General features: G+C 40.6%; 1 protein-coding gene across 1 annotated transcript in view; it reads left to right on the top strand.

Annotated features, from left to right (window-relative positions):
* Positions 1-25777, top strand: part of LOC131432073 (cadherin-related tumor suppressor) — a 317261-nt gene that overhangs the window by 45440 nt on the left and 246044 nt on the right. The window contains exon 3 of the mRNA XM_058598123.1: positions 2367-8301. Within this exon, the coding sequence (XP_058454106.1) occupies positions 3034-8301 (5268 nt within the window). The 5' untranslated portion in view covers positions 2367-3033. The remainder of the gene's footprint in view (positions 1-2366; positions 8302-25777) is intronic.

Below are 25777 nucleotides of genomic sequence, written 5' to 3'. Positions count from 1 at the left end.
CTCATTTCGAAGTCTATTGTTCACTACACAATACTGTACTTGGTTTCTTCTGTCCCGAACATAAGCGGTTTTGTTTTATCGACTGACTTGGATGAGATGTAAAACCGAACTGATTACAAATCCTTGCCCGGACTACAATATTATACGGTGCGAGAAGGGCAAGTGTTAAACCAGTCCGAGACATCGATTGAAGTCTAAAAATTTGGTAAGAAAGCTATGGTCTGGCAAGCAATTTGTAGCTGCGGTAAGATTTCGAAACCCTTCAATGAACAGCGAAATATACATCAAGGAATGTTTACAAAAACGACTTCTACCCATGATTCGAATCCACAAGGATCCTCTGGCCAGATCTTGCTTCTTGCCACTACTCGAAATCAACGGTAGAATGGTATACTATTAAAAATGTCACGTTCATCCCAAAAGACATGAATCCACCAAATTGCCCACAACTTCGACCAATTGATGAATTTTGGGCATTAACGAAGGCACATCTTAGGAAACATGTCTTGGCAGCCGGAACCATTCAACAGTTCGAAAAAGATTGGAAAAAAGTGTTCGGAATTTAATAAGGAACGTTCGCAAGAAGGTGCGCCAGCTAGCCGACAATGGCTAAGTAGCAAATGTTGAGAATAATATTTTGTTGTTGTAGTCTAATATTATCAGTATATCGAATAAAATTTGAATATCTAACACTTGTGAATTATTTACAGCGAAATCAAAGTGCGTCCATGCTTTCTGGGACAGTCTTTATAGTTGACGACACAAAAACGTTCGAAATTTTCGAAACAGATTGTAAAACTAAAAACTTACTGCAGCTGCGACAGTCTTCCGATTCCGGTTCCGAAAAATAGTTATTTAAAATTTCCAATATGAAACTCGATCGATTTCTCTTTAAGTGTTAGTGAAAAAAGTACCGTTAAACCACTAGGTGGATTGAAACAGATTTTTGTCATTTCATATGTGGAGAGTTTTCAACTCGATGAATTTTTTGTCTATTTTGTGACTTCCCTGAAAGTCTAACTTTCTAATTTTCTAACTATCGTGAATTTAGGGATTGGGTGGATGCGTGAGTTAGAAAATTAACAATTTCCAGGTATTTCAAATGATCAAAATTATCAATGCACGACTTTAGTTCAAATGTCTGGTTGAATCATCTTTCGATGTTCAATTTCACTAATTTCTGACGTCTCTGTGCATTTGTGGCTGATCATCATCAAGAATCATCGTTTTCGTGCACTAATCACTTGACATTTTGACTGATCTTACATTCCAGTGATCAGGCGATCACACAAAAATCATAATCACATTGAGATCAGATCGGTTGCGATTTCAAAAACGACGATTTTCCCCTTCGCAGTAGTGATTTTTTCACTGATGATTTTTGATTTTCGTTGATTTTCCTGGCCCATAGTGGCCCGGTGGGCATAGAGTTTATTTTTTACTCAGACTATTCGGAATTGTTTTACATTGATAGATTAGATATTTTTTCTGATTTGATATGCGAATTTAATTATTATTTCAAAATGGAACTTGAATTCTAGTGAAAACAAAAAAAAATTATTTATTTGTTGTCTGACTAATTGCACAGTAAGCGAAAAATTCCTCCACATCAGCAAACAGAGTTCCGTGTATTCCTTGCAAACACAGAACTTTGAAGACTCCGTTGTTTAGCCTCAAGGGGTACTGGTTGTGCTATTGAGAAAAAAAAATTACATGCTGCTGCGTTTTTTTTGTGGCTGTCTTCCCTAGCCTGAACCAGCAAACCATTTGCCCGTGGTCCTCGATCGATCGATCGATCTCGATAAGCTGAGTTGGAAAATTTTTGGCTGAATTTAACGGAAAATGTGACCTAACTTGTCAACCGTTTCGCCACCAGCCCAGGGCCCGGCAAGGAATGGAGATGACGACGACGACGACAACCAGCAGGAATTTGGTGTAGCAAATATTTTACCTTCCATCTCCACGTCTCCACTCTCTCTCTGGCTCTGGCGATGCTCTGGTTGGTGTTGGTGTGAACCTGCGCCATTACAACTTGTTTCCATTCAGGGGTCCCCAAAGAGTCCCTCCATGGTTGTGGTTGGTTGGTTGGTTGGTTGGTGAGGTGATGACTTTGCACCGGCGGCGGTGTTAGTGAGATCTGTGAGCTTTCCAAGTTTCTCCCGAAAGTTCATTCCAGTTTGAGGCTAAACCTCTCTGTGTATGTGTGTGTGTGATCGCTGCGATTCCTGGTGGTGTTCTGTGAAGATTCTTGCTTTTCTCGAAACAAATACTTGACCACTTGATGTGTAGATACTTTTTTTTTCTTTAAATTACAACACAACAACAAGACTCAGGAGAAATTATGTTTTTTTTCTTTTATTTTTTAGACTATTCGCAGGCAGCTCTCGGGTATGCGTGGAACTGCTGCAGATCAGAGCGAAGAGAAACGGAAAAGCAGAAGGAAGTGAAAAAATGTTGCTGGAAATTTTTGGGTTTTAAAATTTTCTCGGAGAGTGAGCGAAGAAGAAAGAGAGAGAGAGAAAAAAAAGAAGACGAAGCAAGTCATCAAGAAAAGTCCAAGATAAAGTGCAAAAGTGCAAGGGACCAGACAACACAGAAAAGTTAGAAGTGTGAGAAGACATGTGTGCGTAGTTTCTACTGGAAGACGGACGGCTGTATGGCAATGATGATTTTTAATTCCTTAAGTGAGCTTCGCTGGGTGAAACAAGATTCGGAAGAAATTGATCACTGCAATTATCGTGAAAAGTGTGCCCCCAGCTACTGATAGCAAGTGACGTCAAATTGTGTTTGGTTAAATTGTGTTCATAGCAGTGCGTTAGCAGTTATGTGGAGTGTTGATCGTTTGTGATGGATCGTAAAGTGAGGGCACTCGATAGGTTAAAACAATTAACTCAGGTCATCATCATCATCAGTGTACCAGCATTATTATGACGCATCATTGGTGTCTAGTAATAAAATTGAGTGCAGCCGAGAGCTGAAGATAAGAAGCACTAGATAGCAACGGGAGCTTTACAGTGATTGAAGCCAGACAAAATGCGGTGTGCCAGTTTAAAAATTGCCTTTTGGCTGCTAGTCATATTAGAACTGTACGCCGCGATAGAAGGCGTAGGTGCACATGGACCTGGACCAGGACCAGGGCCAGGTGTAGTGATAGGAGCCCGTCGAAGATCCTCCAACGATGGTGCAATGCAGTCGCGAGCCGTCGATACGCGAGTTCAATTTGAGATATTTGAAAACGAACCTCGCCTAACCGTGGTGGGTTATATTCCAACCAAACCCGGGTTCACATACCGTTTCAATGAACCCCCGCGGGAGTTTACACTCGATCCAACCACCGGTGAAATCAAGACCAATGCCATTCTGGATCGAGAATCAACCAAAAACGATCGGTACGATTTGGTGATCCTGTCGAGTCAACCGACGTACCCGATCGAGGTTCGGATAACCGTAGTAGATGTAAATGATAATGCTCCTGAGTTTCCGGAACCGAGTATAGCGGTTTCATTTTCGGAAAGTGCCATCTCAGGTACCAGGCTACTGTTGGATGCCGCCACCGACAAGGACATCGGCGAAAACGGCGTAACCGACGACTATCGGATCGTCGCCGGTAATCACGATGAAAAATTTCGCCTAGCAGTTACCACCAATCCCAGTGGTGATGTATATTACCTACATCTGGAAACTACTGGCAAGCTGGATCGCGAAACACGAGGATCGTATACGTTGAACATATCCGCCAAAGATGGCGGTGCACCGCCGAAATTCGGTTACCTACAGGTAAACGTAACGATTTTGGATGTAAACGACAATCCACCGATCTTCGATCACAGCGATTATATTGTTTCGCTGAACGAAAGTGTCCTACCGGGAACTCCCGTGCTTCAGGTGATGGCATCGGATAACGATTTGGGAGATAACAGCAAGATAACGTACTACCTTTCGGATGCGGAAACACAGTTCACCGTGGATCCCGAGTCCGGTGTAATTTCGACCACAGAACAGCTGACCTGTCCACATCAAAACTGCCAGTCGTTGTCCAGACCGGATGGGACCTGTCCCAAGAGTTGTGTTTTCACCGTGTTCGCCCGTGATCACGGATCTCCACGACAGGATGGAAGAACGTACGTCACGGTGAATCTGGTCGATACCAATGACCATGATCCGGTCATTCGATTTCAGTATTTTCCTCCTACGGGAAGTTACGCCACGGTCGATGAGAATGCTGCCAACAGTTCGGTTGTGGCAGCCGTTTCAGTTGTAGATATGGATGAAGGCCTTAACGGAGACACCAGTTTGAGGATTGTGGTTGGTAACGATCTTCAACATTTTCGGCTAGAGAAATCTCCCAGCTTTTACATTGTCCGCGTCAATGGAGTGCTGGACCGAGAGGAAATTGGCAAGTACAATCTTACGGTGGTGGCCACCGATCGAGGAAATCCTCCTCGAACCGCTACAGCACATTTGATCATTCACGTCAACGACGTTAACGATCATGAACCGGTGTTTGAAAAATCCGAATACTCAACCGTTCTGAGTGAACTCACACCGCCGGGAACGTACGTGGCTAGCATCACGGCCACCGACGAAGACACCGGTGTTAATGCACAAATTTTCTACGATTTCGTTTCCGGCAATAACAACCAGTGGTTCAAAATCGATCCGTCGTCCGGATTAATCACAACACAAGCCCTACTGGACCGGGAGGTAAACGGAAACATCGAGCTGAGCATTTCGGCTCGTGATGGCGGTCCCAATCCAAAGTGGGCTCATACACAGCTGAAGGTGACCATTCTGGACGAGAATGACGAGGCACCACAATTTTCGCAGTCTCGTTTGAATGTCACCTTGAATGAAAACGCTAAACCGAAAACGGTAGTGGCGATCTTGACGGCCGTTGATCACGATCAGGGCACCAACGGAAGCATAACGTACCTGCTGCATCGTAGTGTGGAGAAGAACTATCCGGGTATGTTTCAACTGGATCCGATTTCCGCTCAACTTACCACAAAAAGTACGCTCGATCGAGAGCGGGTTCCCAACTATACCATCCAGGTGATCGCCCGGGATCAAGGAAATCCACCGCAATCATCGACGGCGACCGTGCAGCTAACGATTGAGGATGCCAATGACAACAATCCGGAGTTTTATCCGAAGCAGTATTTCTTGGCCCTACCGGAGGATACCCCAGCCGGGAGACCGATTCTTCAGGTAAAAGCTACCGATCCGGATGAAGGGGTGAATGCAATGATATCGTACGAAATGATCAGCGGCGGCGATGGGATGTTTACCATCGATGGAACTACGGGGCAGATCAGTTTGAGAGGTAGCCTGAAGAAGTCATCGAAACCATTGTACAAACTGGTGATCGCTGCCAAGGATAAGGGTGGTCGACGAGCCGACAAAGATGCCGTTGTGGAGATTGTGAAGGAATCGATTGTCGAAGAGATTGAGTTTGATACTTTGAGCGGATACGAGTTTCAGTTGCTGGAAGACAACGGCTTGGAAGGAGCGAAAGACGAGAAGGAGGTTGGTGTGGTGAGAATAAAAGCGACGCACTCGGTCAAAGATGTCGAGTATTCGATCGTGCAAGGTGATTCGGGTGAAAATTTTAAGATCAGCGAAAGAACAGGAGCGATTAGCAGTGCACGGCACATCGATCGTGAAGCCGCTGCGTTCTACAGTCTAACGGTGGCAGCTCGGAACGGGTTGGCTTTCGGACAGACGATTGTCAATATTTCCATAATCGATCTAAACGACAATGCGCCGATTTTCCTACATGATCATGATGAAATTAGTCTTCCGGAGAATACCGCTGTCGGTCAGGAGATTTACCTTTCCAAGGCTAAAGATGCCGATTCGGGTGCCAATAGTCGTATCACCTACGGTTTGAGTTACAATCCGGAGAATTTGTTCCGAGTTTCGGAAACTACGGGGGTGCTGTACTTGAATCGGCCGATTTTCGTTGATCCTGGCACGGTGTTAAATTTAGAAATTACTGCTTCCGATAGTGGAGAACCGCAACTGACGGCGAAGGGAAGTGTCACGGTTACGATCGAGGATGTGAACGATCACACTCCGGTGTTTGATCATACCTCGTACGAGACTTCACTGCTGGAGTCGATGGCAGTGAATTCGCGCTTTTTCGCACTGGCAGCATCGGACGCCGACATTGGCATAAACCAGCGAATATCGTACACGATTATTGAAGGAAATGTCGATAGCAAGTTTGGAATCTTTCCGGATGGTTTCCTGTACGTGAAAAGTGCTCTCGATCGCGAAGAGCGGGACTATTACTCACTGACGGTTACCTGCACCGACGAGGGTGACCCGGCGAGAAGTTCGTCCGTGCCGGTGATCGTTCATGTGATCGATGAGAACGATAACCCACCGCAGTTTACCAACAGCACGTTTATATTTAGCGTGGCGGAAAATGAACCGGCCGATAGCTTCGTGGGTAAATTAACTGCCGTTGATCGTGACATTGGCCGGAACGCCGAGTTAATCTATATGCTATCGAGCAAACAGGAAGATTTCACCGTCGACTCGCGGAATGGATTCATCAAAACTATGCACGAATTTGACCGGGAGGCATTGGTACAGACGACCGGACAGAATTTTGTCATGCTGGAAGCGATTGTTTCCGATAATGGGCTGACCCGGTTGCGAGATAAGGTGAAAATTAAGGTTCTCATAACCGATGTGAATGATAATGCACCGCAATTCGTGAGAGCCCCATATAAGGTACAGATCTCCGAAGGATCATCGATCGGGACCCAGTTGATTCGCGTGTACACCAACGATGCGGACGAAGGTCTGAACGGTGATGTGTACTATCATATTGCCGACGGAAATGGCGACGAACGATTCGTAATCGACGATGCTACCGGTCAGATTACGCTCGCCAAAGCACTGGATCGTGAAACGGTGTCAATGTATAAATTAACGATCGTTGCCCACGATGCTCCGATGCAAAATCGATTAAGTGCCAGCACGACGGTTACGATTGAGGTGCTGGATGAAAATGACGACGCACCGGAATTTACCCAAACCCACAGCCAAATCTCGATTAACGAAACCACGGCCATCGGGACCGAGTTGATTCGGTTCCGTGCGACCGATATGGACCTCGGTGTCAACAGTCAAATTATGTTTTCGATCGGTGCCGGCAATCGAAAGGACACCTTTCACATTGATCCGTCCAGCGGTTATCTGTATTTGCATAAGTTACTAGACTATGAGGAAACACAAAGTTATTCATTGAATATTACCGCTTCGGACGGTGGTAATCCACGGTTATCGACAACGATTCTGTTTACGGTGAATGTGATCGATTCGAATGATAATCCACCGAGTTTTCCGAACACGGCGATCGTTCGTCAAATTCGTGAAGGTATTCCCATCCGAACCCCGATAGTGACGGTGACGGCCGAAGATCCGGATTCCGGTTTGAACGGAAAGGTGACGTATGAAATTTCCAATCAAGATCCGGACAATCGAAATCGACACTTTGGCATTAACCCAACGACGGGGGTGATTCACACACTGCATGTAATCGATCGGGAAGCGATCGACACCTACCGTCTGACGGTGATCGCAACCGATCAGGCTGCCATTCCATCGCAACGATTATCCGCGGAAAAATTAGTGACAGTGATAGTGGAGGACGTTAACGATAATGCACCGGTGTTTGTTTCGATGAATGCTGCCACTTTGCCAATCCGAGACATTCGGCTGGGCGTTGATAACAGTCCCAATCCGATTATGTTCATTAACGCTTTCGATGCTGATTCCAGTTCGAACGGTTTGGTGACTTATGAAATGACCGGTGGTAATACGGACCTGTTCAAGTTGCACCGGTCAACGGGTGCCATAACGTTGAGAAAATCGATTTCGAAGCCAGAAATTCGCTATCAACTAGCGATCCGTGCCACGGATGAGGCAGTGCAGAATGAACGCAAAAGTAGTGACGCCTACATAACGATCATCACGGCCATCCCGGCGAACAATAATGGCCCGGTGTTTGTGAAGAAGGAACTGTTCGGTAGTGTGTCGGAAAATGAACCGATCGGAACGAGCATCCTGACGGTGTCCGCCTATCTGAATTCGGTCAGTGATATCGAGTACTATGTGACGAATGTGACTGGCGACGGGAAGCAAGTGAATCGTTTGTTCGATATCGACACGAAGCTCGGAATACTGTCGACGGCGGCAGAACTGGATCGTGAATCCGGCGTCGAGAGCTACGAAGTGGAAGTGTATGCCATTGCCCTCGGTGGAATGCCCCGAACCACAAGCACTAAGGTGAGTGACTCTTCTTTTGTTGGTTCGAAATTTTCCAGCTTACCAAAAACGCTGTACAAAACGAGAGGTTTATTTTTATTGGTACCACGATCATAGTGCGCGATAGCATTCTGAAACCGTTTGTTTTTTTTTTACCACTGCCATCAGAATCTTATTAAGTCGTCTAACTAAAGCCGGGGCGCGTTGGGGTTTTTTTCAGAAACCAAAGGGGGATCGTCCGGTTTTTACTGCGCCCAATTGGCCTAAAATTAGTGTAGTAAATTCGTTGAATAAATTTAAGATCAGTCACGCTGATATCAGACTGTTTCCTAGATAATAGATGGATGGATGGATGGAAGAAGAGGCAGAGTGTCTCGCACTAGCACACGCACATCTCATTTTTCTAAGCTGGAATCGCTCTATTTTGACTGACTGACTGTGATGAGTAGCAGCACATTATCATATTACTTGCCCTGGACGGGGGTGGGGGGCACTGAGAATCTTCACCGAGGTACCCATTGTTCTGGTCTGGACCCCCTACCATGAGCATTGGGGGATGACACAGACCAAACCGGACGCAAAACCATAACTATAAAGCAACATGTATTTTTCATTATAGGATAGCAAATAATCGCCTTCATATTAAATATTTATACGGTTGGGGTCTATTCGCGCCATTCGGACAAATCTGGAGCTGGCTTCAATCAATGCATCCGAGGAGCCGAGAAAATGAATCGGTGGGTGATAGATGATGTGTCTAACAGCGGGAGGGGTGCAGCAAGCAGTCGAAGCAATTATCCCGTTCCGTTGTTTTAAAGATGTTCAAACAAACTAGCCTGTCTCAGATGGAGTGGCGGCAAAGAGAGAAGACCAAAATGCGGAGGGAAAAAAATCATAAAGAATATTTAAACACTCCACTCCAGTTGCAGCCAGCCCCGACGCCCGAGGATCGAAGAGCGGGGAAATAGTTTCAGAACGATCGAGTGAACGTTTGACGTTGATGGGTGAATGTATGAAGTTGTTTCGATTTCGAACACCTTCAGAACACCTCGAAAAGCCCACTAACTATGGCTGAAGAAAACAAAAAACGCACATTTTTTTGTTGGTTCTCCGTCTGTCCAACAAACGAATTCAAATTGTTGTGGACGCGAGTATGAATTGGCCTGTTGTTTGGCTATTTACGTACATCTTGTTCGCGGGCGAGAATCGAATTCCGCGCCGTGCAATGAATGTTCAGAGGTAATTATTTTCCGGTCAAACAGTTAACCTCGAAAGCATCAGCGAAACCAACGAAACCAGAAGACGAATCGATCCACTTGAACCAGATAATGCTGCCGAAACAAAAAAAAAAAACAGGGCCATTTTCATTGCGTCCAACGCGGAATTGTTGCTCCGTTTCTACGCAGAGAATATGAAAAATTGAAAATTTGAAGGAATTTTAGATAATCGCATGAGGCTTAATTGCCTAAAACCTATAGATAATCAGGGACCCCCGTCTGCCACTGGTCCGGGTACCGTTTTGTTTTACTGACCGAACATTTAGTTTAGATATTTAAAATTCGAATACGCCTTTAAAGCAGAGGAGTTTTGACGAAGGCCTAGCATTCCTAGTGATGATCATTGCCTTGAGCGCAATTTCACTGCCATCTATGGGAAGGGAATGGCATTTTCAAGTGTACAGCATTTTACTAGAATTGATTAAATTAAAAAATATAGTCGAAAAATGACAAATCCTTCAAAACAGTTTTGTATTAGTGATGTTCACCAAATTAGTCAAATTTTCGAATAAAAACACTTAAGATAAATTTTTAATTTTACAAAATTTCTACACTACAACTCCACATTTTACAAAAGTTCTACCTTGGAAAAAATGACCTTAAAAATTTAAAATCAATTTACAAAAAACAAACAATTTTAATTTTGATAAAGTTTTGTCCGAAAACCGATACTTTACATGTAAGATCGGTATAGCAAACGAAGTATTTTTCACTGGTTTAGATATTTTTTTCATTACCCGGCGAACTACCAAAATTAGGTTAAAGCCGCGTTTTAATAAACGAGATTAAAAAGAATTTTTTTTTCATTCAAGACTAATTTTTGAAAAGGGCGTATGTGTTTTTAACCACATTATTTTCAAATAATTATAACTGTAAATCTATAGCTTCTACAAAAAATATGTCTGAGAAGAAGTTGTAGGTAATCAATTGAAATTCTCAGTTATTTAACCGCACGATGTTTTAAAATTTTATATCACAAAAAACGTCAAGCGACAAGAAAACTAATCAATCTTCTAGAAATTTCAAGAGATGATAAATAAAAACCTGTTTTAATCCACCAAGTGGTGTAATGATGCCTTTCTCATATCAATCATACTATCATATAAAAAACTGTGGTATACTTCAAAATAATTTTCTTCGATTCTTAAAAGAATAACCGAAATCGGTTTGTTTGACCGTCTACTGATAAAAACTATCAATTGGAAAAGATTTTAGGTCGATTTAAATTTTTTTTCAAGGTTTTTCCCCATTTTAAGTGATGGTATACAATTTTTAACACACTTCAGGAATTACGCATGGGACCACATTACCTTTCATTTGAACCTAAGTTTGTGAAATTCGGTTCAGCCATCTCTGAGAAAAGTTAGTGCAAAAAAACTAAGATTCAAATGAAAGGTCTTGTGGTCCCATACTAAATTCCTGAATTTTATTTATATCTGATTTTCGGTTCCGGAGTTATGGGGTAAAATTTGCAAAAAAATTTAAATATGTGTTCTAACTTTTCTCATAGATGGCGCGACCGACTTTCACAGACTTAGATTCAAATGAAAGGTCTTTATGTTAAATAATAAGTAGAAAATTAATATGTCATTAATTTCACCATGTTTGATTTTGAGAATTCCAGAACTATAAATTAAATTACGCGGTTTATTGAAAAAGATGACTTTAACAAAATATTTATTTTGCGTTAAAGGCCGACATCTTCTGGGCAAATCGACAACAAATATTTTTTCGTCATTCAGGGTAGTTTTTACGCGGATTTCCGAAATTACGCGGTTTTTACACACATTTCCCAAGTTACGCGGTATTCCTGTTTTGTCCAAGAAATACCTGAAACTTCGAGATCTGGTGTTATCCCGATTTTTTTAAAGTCAACTTTCTTTGACACTTAGAAAATTTTCGTTTAATAAAAAAATAATGTTCAGATTACACCAGATCTCGACGATTCATGCATCATGTTAGACATTCGGCATCAATTTTTTTTTTCGATTTTTGATGTCTTAAAATCGATTTTCACAAAAAAAAAGACATTTGGCATTAAAAAAAAATTTTCTTTCATGTTTAGTTTTTTTTACGAGGATTTCCAAAGTTACACGGTCTCAAATTTTTTAAGTTCCAAAGTCGATTTTTACAAAAAAAAATTTTGTTTTGGTAACACCATATCTGGACGTTTGAGGCATTTTTAAGATAATTGGCATCAAAATTTCGCTTTTCGAGAATTCTTGGATATCATCATCGAAAAGGTGACGTACGGTTTCGTTTTCAGGCCGCAACTGCAAATCGCTTGCTAAATTATTATCTTCTTCGCAATATGGCCAACAGAAGCACGATCGTACACGAGCTTTACTGATTGCGTTCTGGTCACGGAATTCTGCTTCGTGTAACAATTCGATAGTTTGTTTGATTTTTACGGCTGGTATCCTTCTCGGCGAAGACGAATTTTATATAAAACCAATTTGTTCTGTTACTGCACTGGTTGTGGACGCAAGAGTGTATCAAATTCCATTCTGGGAACAACCTCTTTAAACCTATTTAATTACGTTTTTGTGGACTGTACTTCATTTACACCATCTTCGATCTAAAAACTTGTAATATTACCGAAACTTGATTTTGCACAATGGACAGGCGTTCATCAGCCTGCGAAATCTTTCACGTGTCGATGAAGTATTTCCTGAGATTTACAAATTCAGTGGTAGCAAGATTTTGTCACTGCTTCGAAATTACACAGTATTTTGTGATTGGTCGAAATTCCGTGCGATTCAGAAGATTGATTAGTCTAGACAAAAAAATTGAAGTAGTGGCAGTTGGCCAAATCGTGCCAATCGTGTTGTGAACGCAAGAGTGTATCAAATTTCATTTAGGAAACAAGCTCCTTACGTTTTTGTTGACTGTACTGAACTAATGCAATATCTAACCACGAATCGTCAGTAAACTAAGTGGAGATTTCCCTTCTCTATTCGACTTCCATTAAGGCAAAGAATCCTTGATCCCATTGTCTATTTAAAGCATGGCTCTTTAGTTGCACAAAAATGTAGCAACGGCTCAGCGAATCAGCGAGCCCTAGAAAAGGCGAAGCATTCAAACAGAGCTTACTGTTTACTTTTGAACCTGCGCTAACTGGCCGAAACCCGTGCTGTACTCACCGTGGTATATCTGAAGTATTTTTTTTTGTTTTCGGGTCAAATCATGATCGCTTTATTAAGGTAATAATAAAAGAAACTGGCAAAGTACATTCCTAACCTTACTGAGGCTTGAAATAGTTGCAGGACCAGTTTAGTAGGAAAAACAGCGCACGAAATCGTGGTGACGACAACGACGGGCTCTCAAGACCTTCCACGGCAGAATGAAGAGAAGAAAAAAAAACACTATGCGATAATAACAATCGAAGCCTAACGATCACGCTAAATATCATTTAAATAATGCATTTGTTGTATTCTCTACCTCTAACCTACCACATTCGAGTCAAGGTGATGGAGGAAACGTCAGAAACGAAGGGAAGAGGGGAAGTATATATTGCAACAAATTTTATAGCATAAATGCTTGAACCACAAAGCGAGGATAAATCAACAATAAATTTCACTCCTCTAGTGCAGTTCCTCTTTCCCTCTCGATCTCGACCCGTCGATCGAGTGCAGGGGGCTATCACGACGATTGGGTCGTCGTCGTCGTCGTCGGTAGTATACGTGAAACGGAAAACACTATTTTACTGGTAAAAACCGATCACTGCTGGCTGCTGGAAGACCGCCACGATCAGCACAGTGATCATAACTTTTCACTTTTGTTTTTGGTTTCCTTTGTTTAGACGATGATTGCTGGAATCTCGAACTGGCCGACCTGGTCTGTAACCGAATTCTCAAGCGTCAATTTTTTTTATCAGCAGCCCTATAATCTTCACTGGAATTGATTCCTAAGTTGAAATCATTTAGCACCCGTCGTGCATGAAAATCTATGATTCTACTTGCAAGAGATATGAACGTTTCCACATTTGGCTACATATTTCTGGCGTTGGTTGGTTGGCTACTTATTTTCTTCTGCCAATGTAGAAAGAGCGGGATTATCGAACAGCAGGGTGCCGGGGGAGAGCAAAAAAAAAAAAAGATCAACCCGGGTGAATTAGGAGAGACATTCACATGAAAACAAAATGTCTGCATGCCTGTCGGGGGAATTTTCAGCCTCGAAACGATCGCCGCCGTGAAGCCGTGTGTGCCGGGCTCAATTTCCAACAGCCTTCACGAGAGCGAAGCCTGACGGTGGTCGCGTAGGAACGTCTATACCCCGACGGTGTGGACGACGTGCTTAGAGTTTCATGCATGCATGCGATCAGTTCCAGCCGAGCGCCAACTCGCGCATTCCCACCCGGTGTATAAAGAATATAATTTTTCACTTTCACGTTTAGCTGTCGATACCGCGTGTAAGGCATCGATTGGGCACGGTTTTATGTTGTTTTGCTGGTTGTTGGGTTGTGGTTGTTCTTCTGTTGTTGCACTGTTTCTGCTAGGTTGATTTCGTCATACTTTGAAATATTAGCCGTTGTTGTGAATCGGTTGTTGAGGTATTGTCGCTTCAGTTTCAGAGAATTTAATAGGATAAACTTTTGTCTGAATTTTCAATTATTATAGTCTTATTGATGTCGAAAATCCTGACTGTCATTAATAAGAATCATAACTGTGTGAGTAATCGTTTCACTGTAAATGTGATATTTATCTGCTAGATCCAGATCAATTGTAGAAGGACTTCTCGTTGAGAAAAAACTAGTTGGGCTATTTGGAAATAAAACTGGCCAGGGGAGCGGGTCATTTGAAGAATTCGCAAAATTTCCCTTTCGGCGAAATGGCTTTCGGTCAAATGACTCTTTCGGCGAAATGGTATTCGGCGAAACGGCTTTCGGCAAAATAGCTTTCTGCGAAATGACCCTGATTCCTGGCCAGAAACCAGCGAAGAGTTCATTATGAGAAACACATACTTTCTGATTGTTTTTCTGGTTATCTGGTCTGGATTGTCTGCAAATCTTATTTGATCTATTTGCCAATCAGCGTATTGAAATTGAAAACATGATGCATTTTAAAAAAGATGACGAATATGCCTGTCCTTTATTGACTAACTGATTCATGAGAAAAAAAATCGGTGTCTTATAAGTTACAAGAAGAGACGTTTTTTGCCTTCCTTTATAGAAAGGAGATAGTATTCTATTTCCACTGTCCGCCTTTGGTGCATGAGTGCGTTAGCAGTTTATGTTGGACTGCTAACGCCACCTAACGGTTCAACAGAAACCGCTGAGCAGACGTACGGTGATAAAATAGGTAATACAATTTTTGGTCCGACTTTTGATCGAAGCTCCGGAGACACAGTGCAATATACCATTCGATTCAGCTCGACGGGATTAGAAAATGACTGTGTGAGTATTTTTGTGTCGAAGGATACCGCAAAACCTCCATTTAAGAACTAAATGGAGGTTCGTAAATCGAGGAAGTTCGCAAACAAAAAATTTACGTTATTTGAAATTTGGCTCATGAAAAAAATACGTTATTTGGATTCGACTGAAAAGTTCGCATCGTTTAATAGAAACACACATTTTTTTGCCAAAATTCGTTTTTATTATTCAACATAATTGCCATCAGAGACGATACAGCGATTATAGCGATCTTCCAACTTTTCGATAACATTTTTGTTGTACGATTTGTCCTTTGCCTCAAAATAGGCCTCAGTTTCAGCGATTATCTCTTCATTGCTTCTAAATTTTTTACCAGCGAGCATTCTCTTGAGGTCTGAGAACAGGAAAAAGTCGTAATTTGAAGGGGAAAAAAGTTTAGTTTTACCCCCAAATTTATGCTAGGTGCACATAACCATTTTCACTTAAGTTTACGTTTCGTCTTCGACTCATCAGTGCGTCAGCAGATTATGTTGAACTGCTGACGCAAACCCCCGGATAAACATAATCCGCTGAGCAGACGTAAAGTTAATGCTATTTGCAAGACACTTTTTTGGTACACATGAAGTGTAACGTCTAACCTGACGTCTCGAACGAAACAAGTTTCGGCTTACTGGCCGTACAGATTGTGGTAATTTGAAGGGGAAAAAAGTTTAGTTTTACCCCCAAATTTATGCTAGGTGCACATAACCATTTTCACTTAAGTTTACGTTTCGTCTTCGACTCATCAGTGCGTCAGCAGATTATGTTGAACTGCTGACGCAAACCCCCGGATCAACATAATCCGCTGAGTAGACGTAAAGTTAATGCTATTTGCAAGACACTTTTTTGGTACACATGAAGTGTAACGTCTAACCTGACGTCTCGAACGAAACAAGTTTCGGCTTACTGGCCGTACAGATTGTGGTAATTTGAAGGGGAAAAAAGTTTAGTTTTACCCCCAAATTTATGCTAGGTGCACATAACCATTTTCACTTAAGTTTACGTTTCGTCTTCGACTCAAAGGTTATGTGCACCTAGCATAAATTTGGGGGTAAAACTAAACTTTTTTCCCCTTCAAATTACCACAATCTGTACGGCCAGTAAGCCGAAACTTGTTTCGTTCGAGACGTCAGGTTAGACGTTACACTTCATGTGTACCAAAAAAGTGTCTTGCAAATAGCATTAACTTTACGTCTGCTCAGCGGATTATGTTGATCCGGGGGTTTGCGTCAGCAGTTCAACATAATCTGCTGACGCACTGATGAGTCGAAGACGAAACGTAAACTTAAGTTAAGGAAAAAGTCACTGGGGGCCAAATCTGGAGAATACGGTAGATGAGGGAGCAATTCGAAGCCCAATTCGTTCAATTTCAGCATGGTTTTCATCGACTTGTGACGCGGTGCATTGTCTTGATGAAACAAAACTTTTTTCTTCTTCAAATGAGGCCGTTTGTTTGAAATTTCGTCCTTCAAACGCTATATAATAGTCACTGTTGATGGTTTTTCCCTTTTCAAGGTAGTCGATGAAAATTATACCATGCGAATCTCAAAATACAGACGCCATAACCTTACCGGCCGATTGTTGAGTCTTTCCACGCTTTGGGTTCGGTTCATCGCGTGCAGTCCACTCAGCTGACTGTCGATTGGACTCCGGAGTGAAGTGATGGAGCCATGTTTCGTCCATTGTTATATATCGACGAAAAAATAGGTTTTATTTCGATATAACAGCTCCAAACACTGCTCAGAATCATCTATTCGTTGTTGTTTTTGATCGATTGTGAGCTCACGCGGCACCCATTTTGCACAAAGCTTTCTCATATCCAAATATTCGTGAATAACATGTCCAACACGTTCCTTTGATATCTTTAGGGTGTCAGCTATCTCGATCAACTTCACTTTACGGTCATTGAAAATCATTTTGTGTTTTTTTTTACGTTTTCATCGGTAACAGCCCCTTTTGGACGTCCACTGCGTTCATCGTCTTCGGTGCTCATATGACCAGTACGAAATTTTGCAAACCACTTACGAATTGTTGCTTCGCCCGGTGCAGAGTCTGGATAACACTCATCAAGCCATTTTTTGGTATCGGCGGCACTTTTTTTCATCAAAAAGTAGTGTTTTATCAACGCACGAAATTCCTTTTTTTCCATTTTTTTCACAATAACAAAAGTAGCTTCACTCAAAATGCAATATCTCACAAACTAATAATCAGACAGCTGTCAAATTTATACACGTATCTTTTGAAGGTTGGTACTAACTGAAAATGGTATAGATTTAATTCTAGTGGCGCCCTCTCATAGAAACGATACGAACTTTTCAGCCGATCTGTTATTTAGTGAAAAAAGTTTTGTGTAATGAATGTGGAAACCCCCAATCATTTGGCTTTTTACAGAACGTATGTGAGGAGTAGGCTCAAGAAAATTATGTTTGGGCTCGTTTCAAAATCCAAGATGGCGACTTCCGGCTATTTGATATTATCTGAAAACACCTACAATTTTGGTATTTTAGGAATTGGTTGATTGAGTAGATGTTGGAAAACGATGTTTGAGGTGATTCTGAAATCCAAATTTGGCGACTTCCGGTTTGTTTATAATCCTTGAATGCCATTCCAGTATGGGTATTTTTGGAACGGATTTGATGACCAGATGTCGGAAAACGATGTTTGAGGTCGATCCAAAATCCAAGATGGCAACTTCTGGTTTATTGATATTTCTTAAAAACCCTTACAATATGAGCAAGGGTTTTTAAGAAATGTCGAAATACCGGAAGTCACTATATTGAATTTCGAAACGAGCTCAAACGTCGTTTATTGGTATCCAATCTATTCCGAAAATATTCATATTGTAAATTGAGGTCTCTTTTCACGCGGGGGATACGTACCACGTAAAAAACCGCGTAACTTCGGAAATCCGCGTGAAAAAAGCCGCGTAAAAAGAAACCGCATAGAAAATATCGCGTAAAAAAGAACTCCAGTGTAATAGAATTCAAAGACTATAAATAAACAGTCGCCATCTCGGGTTTTAGAACCATCTCAAACATCGTTTTCCGACATCTATTCATCAAACCTATTCCAAAAATACAAGAATAAATAATATTGTGATGGCATTCAAGAATTATAAATAAACCGGAAGTGACCATATTGGATTTGAGAACCACCTAAAATATCGTTTTCCGGTACCTTTTCATCGTATCCGTTCTGGACATACCCATATTGTAAGGGGTTTCAAGGAATATCAATAAACCGTAAGTCGCCATCTTGGGTTTCCAAAATACCTCAAACATAATTTTCCGGCATATAACATACTCTTTAAACTCAAAAATACCCATATTGTAGTAGTTTCCATGGAATATAAATAACAGATCGGCTGAAAAGTTCGTATCGTTTCTATGAGAGGGCGCCACTAGAATTAAATCCATACCATTTTCAGTTAGTACCAACCTTCAAAAGGTACGTGTATAAATTTGACAGCTGTCTGATTATTAGTTTGTGAGATATTGCATTTTGAGTGAAGCTACTTTTGTTATTGTGAAAAAAATGGAAAAAAAGGAATTTCGTGTGTTGATGAAACACTACTTTTGATGTGGAACACATCTTTATTAGGGGTGCAAATCACAAACTACACGTAGAAAAGTGGTCAGGTTTCAAACACTTACAGCTCAGTCTATTTTGTATCAATTATTAATATTATGTCACCATTTGATTGAAAATATTTCTACGCATTGATTTGAATGTTCATAACCATGTATTTTAAATTGTATATCATTGAAATGTTGATTAATAGCTAGCAGAATCCTATTCTACTGCAAAAAATCTCCGGCATAGTGGATTTCCCTGCCATAGTCGACGGTTTTGAAGGAGTAAGCGATATATCAAAGGGAAAGCATTGCTCTGATTGGTCAATCGATGCTAAAGCGAAGCTGTTGGAAGCACGCGAATCTATAAATAGAAGCAAAATTATAGCTAACGTTTCAGTCCTACGAGTACCATGCTAGAGGTAGGTTGTTGCTAGACAGCAAGACAAAAAGTGCTATAAAACGATTTGAAGCTTTAATTGGCATGCTCTGATCTTGTGTCATGCAAGTTCGGATGAAATTCCATGTTATGTCGTTTCACCTGAGAAATTGACAACTACCCCAGGGTAAATTTGGAGTGCATAAGATTAATTTCCAATTTATATAAGATCAAATCGATTGATAATAAGAAAAAGTTTATCGCTTCAACCGAAATCGCAGAATGGTTTTAATGGTAGAGAAACGCTATAAAAATAACTGCTTGCATACAAAACTTGAACACAAGCTTTGCGAAGGGAAGCTTAAATATCGATATCCGTATAGCAAGCTTAAATATCGATATCCGTATCGTGTACAAACATATAATTGCATACATTTGGGTTATTGGTGTAATTTCGTCGGCTACAAAACAAATACAAATCACGACAAATAAAGTCTATATTCTGGGTACGCGTGTTCGGTTTTGGTTCAATCTAAGCAGACTCTCGTACATTTGCGAATTCAAAAGTGTGACGATTTTTTTTCAAATAAAATTTTATTGGGCTCATTTGCTTTAGCTTAACGTGGCCGATTGTCTTGTTGTTTGAGAGAGAGAAAGGGATGCCGTATTACGGGGTGGCATACTCCCATAGAGTTAGTAAGGGGACATAGGGAGGGTGGGACCTACACAGTATTGAATTGAAATTTAAATACATCATTTGTTTGTGGCATACGTTCGATGAATCTTCATGTTCTTCAGCTTGTAGCAATGAAGAGATTATTCTGGATTGGGATGCTTTGTTGGTGTGACGTTTTTGGGTAGCTTCCAGCAACTCAGTCAGGTCAAGGCAGGTGAATGCTCCGAATCATCGTTTATACAGGCCATACTGTCAGCAACGTAAAAAAAGTGTGACGATTGATTCAACTGTTTGATTGTAGATCATTAGAAATTTTGGTTGCCTTGTTCCACATCAATGGCTCGAACAACCCCATGGGGCTGATCCTTGTAGTTTTTGATGAAAAAAAGTGCCGCCGATACCAAAAAATGACTTGATGAGTGTTATCCAGACTCTGCACCGGGCGAAGCAACAATTCGTAAGTGGTTTGCAAAATTTTGTACTGGTCATATGAGCACCGAAGACGATGAACGCAGTGGACGTCCAAAAGAGGCTGTTACCGATGAATACGTGAAAAAAATCCACAAAATGATTTTCAATGACCGTGAAGTGAAGTTGATCGAGATAGCTGACACCCCCCCCCCCTATCAAAGGAACGTGTTGGACATATTATTCACGAATATTTGGATATGAGAAAGCTTTGTGCAAAATGGGTGCCGCGTGAGCTCACAATCGATCAAAAACTACAACGAATTGATGATTCTGAGCTGTGTTTGGAGCTGTTATATCGAAATAAAACCGGTTTTTTTTTCGTCGATATATAACAATGGACGAAACATGGCTCCATCACTTCACTCCGGAGTCCAATCGACAGTCAGCTGAGTGGACTGCACGCGATGAACCGAACCCAAAGCGTGGAAAGACTCAACAAACGGCCGGTAAGGTTATGGCGTCTGTATTTTGAGATTCGCATGGTATAATTTTCATCGACTACCTTGAAAAGGGAAAAACCATCAACAGAAACTATTATATAGCGTTATTAGAGCGTTTGAAGGACGAAATTTAAAAAAACGGCCTCATTTGAAGAAGAAAAAAGTTTTGTTTCATCAAGACAATGCACCGTGTCACAAGTCGATGAAAACCATGCTGAAATTGAACGAATTGGGCTTCGAATTGCTCCCTCATCCACCGTATTCTCCAGATTTGGCCCCCAGTGACTTTTCCTGTTCTCAGAGCTCAAGAGAATGCTCGCTGGTAAAAAATTTAGAAGCAATGAAGAGGTAATCCCTGAAACTGAGGCCTATTTTGAGGCAAAGGACAAATCGTACTACAAAAATGGTATCGAAAAGTTGGAAGATAATCGCTGTATCGCCTCTGATGGCAATTATGTTGAATAATAAAAACGAATTTTGGCAAAAAAATGTGTGTTTCTATTAAACGATACGAACTTTTCAGCCGAACTGTTATGCCGGATTTAATTTTTATTGTATGCAAAAACCACTTTTTAAAAAGTCACGTTTTTCCTAAAAAACGCTAGTTGGGATTTGGTTCGTTACGTAAACAGAGGGTGTGTGAAAAAAGTGTTCGTAAACTAAGGTGTGGGTGTATTCTACAAGCTCATTTTGGCTGAACTAATTTTAAAAAGCTTAGGCTAATTTGAAAGCCACTATTGGATTGTAGATAAAGTTACTGACACTACCGGTTCCGGAGATATAATCGTCAAAGTGACGTATACGACAAACCACCCTTTTTCTCTCAACGCTTGCTTTTCTCGCAGATAGTTTAACCGATTTCTACAAGTTTAGGCTTGTTTGAAAGCCAATATTGAATTGAAGATCAAGTGGCTGACACTCCCGGTTCCGGAGATATGATCGTAAGAGTGACGTAACCGACAACCCGCTCTTTTTCTCTACGCACACTTTTCTCGCAGATGGTTTAACCGATTTGAATAAGTTTAGGGTCGTTTGAAAGCTACTATTCGATTATGGATTAAATTTGATAATCGAATTGCTGACATTTCCAGTTCCTGAGAAATTATCGTATGAGTGACGTAACCGACAACCCGCTCTTTTTCTCTACACTCACTTTTCTCGCAGATGGCTTAACCGATTTCAACAAGTTTAGGGTCGTTTGAAAGCTACTATTCGATTATGGATCAAGTTTGATAATCGAATGGCTGACATTTACAGTTCCTGAGAAATGATCGAATATGTGACATATACGACAAAGCACACTTATTTATCTACGCACACTTTTCTCGGAGATGGTTTAACCGATTTCAACCACGTTTAGACTAACTCTTTAGGCTCTGTAGTTATAATTGTATGTGTGACGCAACCGACAAATAGTACTATTTTCAGCCCGCATTATTTTCTTTTGATATTTGACTAATGGTATCTCCGGAACCGGAAGTTCAAATGTATTATTTTCCGTGCATTTTGTTCGAGGAATATTGAAGCATTTTTTTGTTGTCTGATCGAATCAATTAATTTGTTTCAAAATTGAGCCCGAATTCGTTATAGAAGGTATTTTGATAAATAAAAAATGCTCATCCAGGGGTTAGTCAAATTTAGCAAACATGTAAAAAAATATGTTTTAATGAGACTATTTGAATGATAGTTGATATTTCCGGGTGAACTTGAAGCGACGTTTTTTTTAATGTAATTTTTGCCGTGTAATTCATGCGAAAGTGTTAGACTTTTTTTAGGGTGATTTCTCTTCTTCTTTTTCTTCGACACCATTTTCGCAAAAGAGCGCAATCAAGCAAGAATCTGAGTGTAAATATTTCAGTGTATATTTGTAAACTGAATAAAGTTGTGATTAAGATTGCTTTATTTCTATCAGTTCGTTAACTTATATATCCTATGCTCTCCTAGGGTTTAACCAATGGGACTCGTTGTATCGTGTCGGCCATTGTATATTTTGAGAGTAAGAGAGGAAATAAGCTTCTTGATGAGAGTGAGCGGGTGTGATACGGAGAGGACAGCGCGATAGCATGTTGGGTTATTCTCGTGAGTGTCGTTTTGAGTTAGTGTGTGCTCCTGTGTTACTGTTATTCTAGGTCGTGCTGGCTGGTATTCAATTGTGGACATGAGGGACGTCAAGAAGAGGGAAGTGACACAGTCGGTTATGTTTATTTTGTGTGTTCTGCCTTTTTGATGGCATAATGATTTGAAACTTGATGCTTCCTTGTTTCTGCAGTCGAATTTTATGACCACGGTGTTTCTTTCTCTGGGTCATCGGAAAGTGCAAGTGTTGATATTTTAGTTGCCTTCATGTAGGTAATGTATTTATTTTATGTAGGTTTCTAGGTTTTCGTGGAATGGTGCTTTTACGGGATTTTGTCAAGTGCCTGTGGTCTGGGGTGTGTGAAAGATTTAGTCTTGAATATTCATGTTACATGTTCTGGAATGTGTGAGGAGATTTAGTGTTAAAGGCTCATATTACATATTGTTCTAGAAATTGCAACTTATTTTTAGGCATTTCGTCAGTTTTAAGTTTCTGATGAAAAATTGTTATTTAAACAATAGAATATGATTCAGCACATAAAAAGCAATAAATTTACTCGTAGTCGATTGCACTATTCGTTGCTATAACTGCGTTGCCACCAAATTATGCACAATCTCAGACTTTTTTGAGTCTAATTTCTTAGTGTTGCCGCCGCATAGACGAAGTATTTTGACTTAACAACCGTCGAATATTTCTCAATTGAGTGAAATTAAGGGCAAAAGCGTGGGTTGAAATCCTTTTTGATGAAATCCACCTTCTTATCATGGATCTGACAGATTTCTCGACTCGCTGACTGTATCGGCTAGAATACATTCGCCACGCTAAGTTCACTTTCGCATCTCGTCCAAGACAGTCGATATAACTTAACCGCTTACGTTCGGGACGACGGAAGCAGAGTACACTCAAGTCTGTCTTGTTGCGTTTTTTATCTCAATTTTTAAGGTTCTCCTGTTTTGTCTTAGGCATTCACGAAAGGTCGAGATCTAGTGTTGTCTCGAACTTTTTATTTTATGTTGATTTTCTAAAACTGGAAATGGTTTCGAATAGATTTTTTCTCGAGATAACATCATATCTCAACGGTTCGTGCATTTATAAAACAATCCCACAGTCGAGCTTCAAAAAAATGAGACTGTACAGCATCTTGACGTTTCATGCAGCAAAATTTTGTTTTAGGAAATCTCACAAATGTTCAAAGTTCTCAAAAAAAAGAAAGAAAAAAAATTTTCTAGGTAAGAGCAAATTTTGACATATCATGCAAAGCTATAACTTTTGCTTAAAAAAATGGATTTCGGAAATCAAAAAAAAAAAATCAATAAAAAGTCTATAGAAAATTACTTCAAGATAACACAGGATCTCGACGTTTCATGATTTTTAAAGAGCACTGGTAGCGCCTTTTTTACTTAGTTTTGTGAATTTTTTAAGCTGAATTTCAAAATTTGTGCGGTTTTTATACGAATTTTGAAAGTTATGCGTTTTTTCTGAGAATTTTCGTTGCTAAGCGGTTTTCATGTAATTTTCTTGCATAAAGAAAAAATGTGCAAGTATAAAGTACAAATTCATAATATCGAAATGAGCAAACAAAAAGAACAAAAGCTGCTGATCTCGGATTTAAAACAATAAAAAATTCGACATAAGATACGAGAACATGAAGGCTTGCTCAAGGAGCTAATACATCTTGGCCTTGAACAACTGCATTTATTTCTATTGAACAAGATAAATAATGTAGTATACATCTAGTTCTAATCAGAAGATAAAAGCAATTCAATTCTCTTCAGATAATAAAAACGTGCACTATGAGAAAGATAGACCAGTTTTTATGGGAAATACTGTTATAGAAGTGTGGAGAGATTCTTTTGATCGAAAAGGAAGTAATGAAAAACATTTTCCCCGGTACTTTGAAAAGCTATTCCTTCTTATGTCACCTTCGAACAGTATACAATGATTCCGTGAAAATCACTAGTTACCTATGACTGTCAGTATTGTCAAAACGCTTTTCATCACGGTAATCCCTGTGAAAAAGTGGACAAGATGACATCTACATCAATACATCATACGACAACGGTACTACCTCCACACTGGCCCAAAAAACTCCCAGTGCTTTTTGAAATTGTGGCTAGGCCTCGGGCAAATAAAAGTAATGACTATGTTCCAACCAACAACAGCGAATGACACCGAGTCAATGGACGAGGCAGAGAATAGCGAACCACTGCTTCCCCATCAACCGCTGAAAAACAATGAGAGCATCTTTTTTCCGAGAAAGCAGATATCAACGAGATCCAGCAGTAAAAAAATAAACATATTGTATATGTTAAATAGTCAAGTAAATTTAAAAAAAATTCACCATAGACAGACTCCCATCCGTCTCTACTCTATCACTTGTTGGGTAAAGACATTTAAAATTTTTTAGCCTCACTCAAAAGCTTATGCATCAATTTCTCTTGCGGAGATAATTTAGGCGACAAAGTATTAGCGCATTTAGCCGCAACTATTTTTTCCCAGATGGATTGATATGGAATTTTCATACACATTGAAAAGTCATGTGGTTAATTGTGCCTACAAAACATTAAATCGGAACCACTGTGCAGTGAGACTGACCCAACGATAGAGAACTCTTGGCGGTTCCCGTGGTGGTTGCTGCTGCTCACTCGAGTGAGGGGAGGCGCATCATTTTTGTTTCTCCTGTGTGTGCGCTGATTGTTTTTCTTCGCTAATTTGAAAATTACACATTTTTCGCTCCGTTACCGCTTGCTGTTAACCACATCATTGCGGAACACAGCCGAAAATCAGAAGCAACCAGTGGCCGCGCTTCAACGGCAGCAGTCAGCGTCAATGTTTCGAATGAGACTTACTTCCTCTTTACCTTTTTACCAACTGAAGTTTGGTTTGAGTTATTTTTCACTTAGTCAGTGTGGTTTTTTATCATTTCAGTACCACACTAAATAAAAACGACTCAATTGATTTCTGCTGCGAGAGTAAAATGCACAACAATCAATTTCAACTGCTTCGGATGCTGTATCGAAGCGTCCTCATCCTCAGCCTTGAGTGTTTGCCAAGAATGTGCTGTAGTACATATTTTTCGTTTATTGCAAGTGAACCTTAAATGGTTCACCCCTCATAAAGTTGCCACAAGAAGGTGATCTTCATTTCGCTTCGATTGCCGTATGCAAAACAAACATCGTGCTCGGAGGTCATAAC

This window comes from Malaya genurostris, chromosome 2 (genome assembly GCF_030247185.1).
Source record: "Malaya genurostris strain Urasoe2022 chromosome 2, Malgen_1.1, whole genome shotgun sequence".
NCBI classification, from domain to species: domain Eukaryota; kingdom Metazoa; phylum Arthropoda; class Insecta; order Diptera; family Culicidae; genus Malaya; species Malaya genurostris.
Note: the sequence above shows the minus strand (reverse complement) of the source record. Positions and strands in the feature narration are given on the sequence as shown.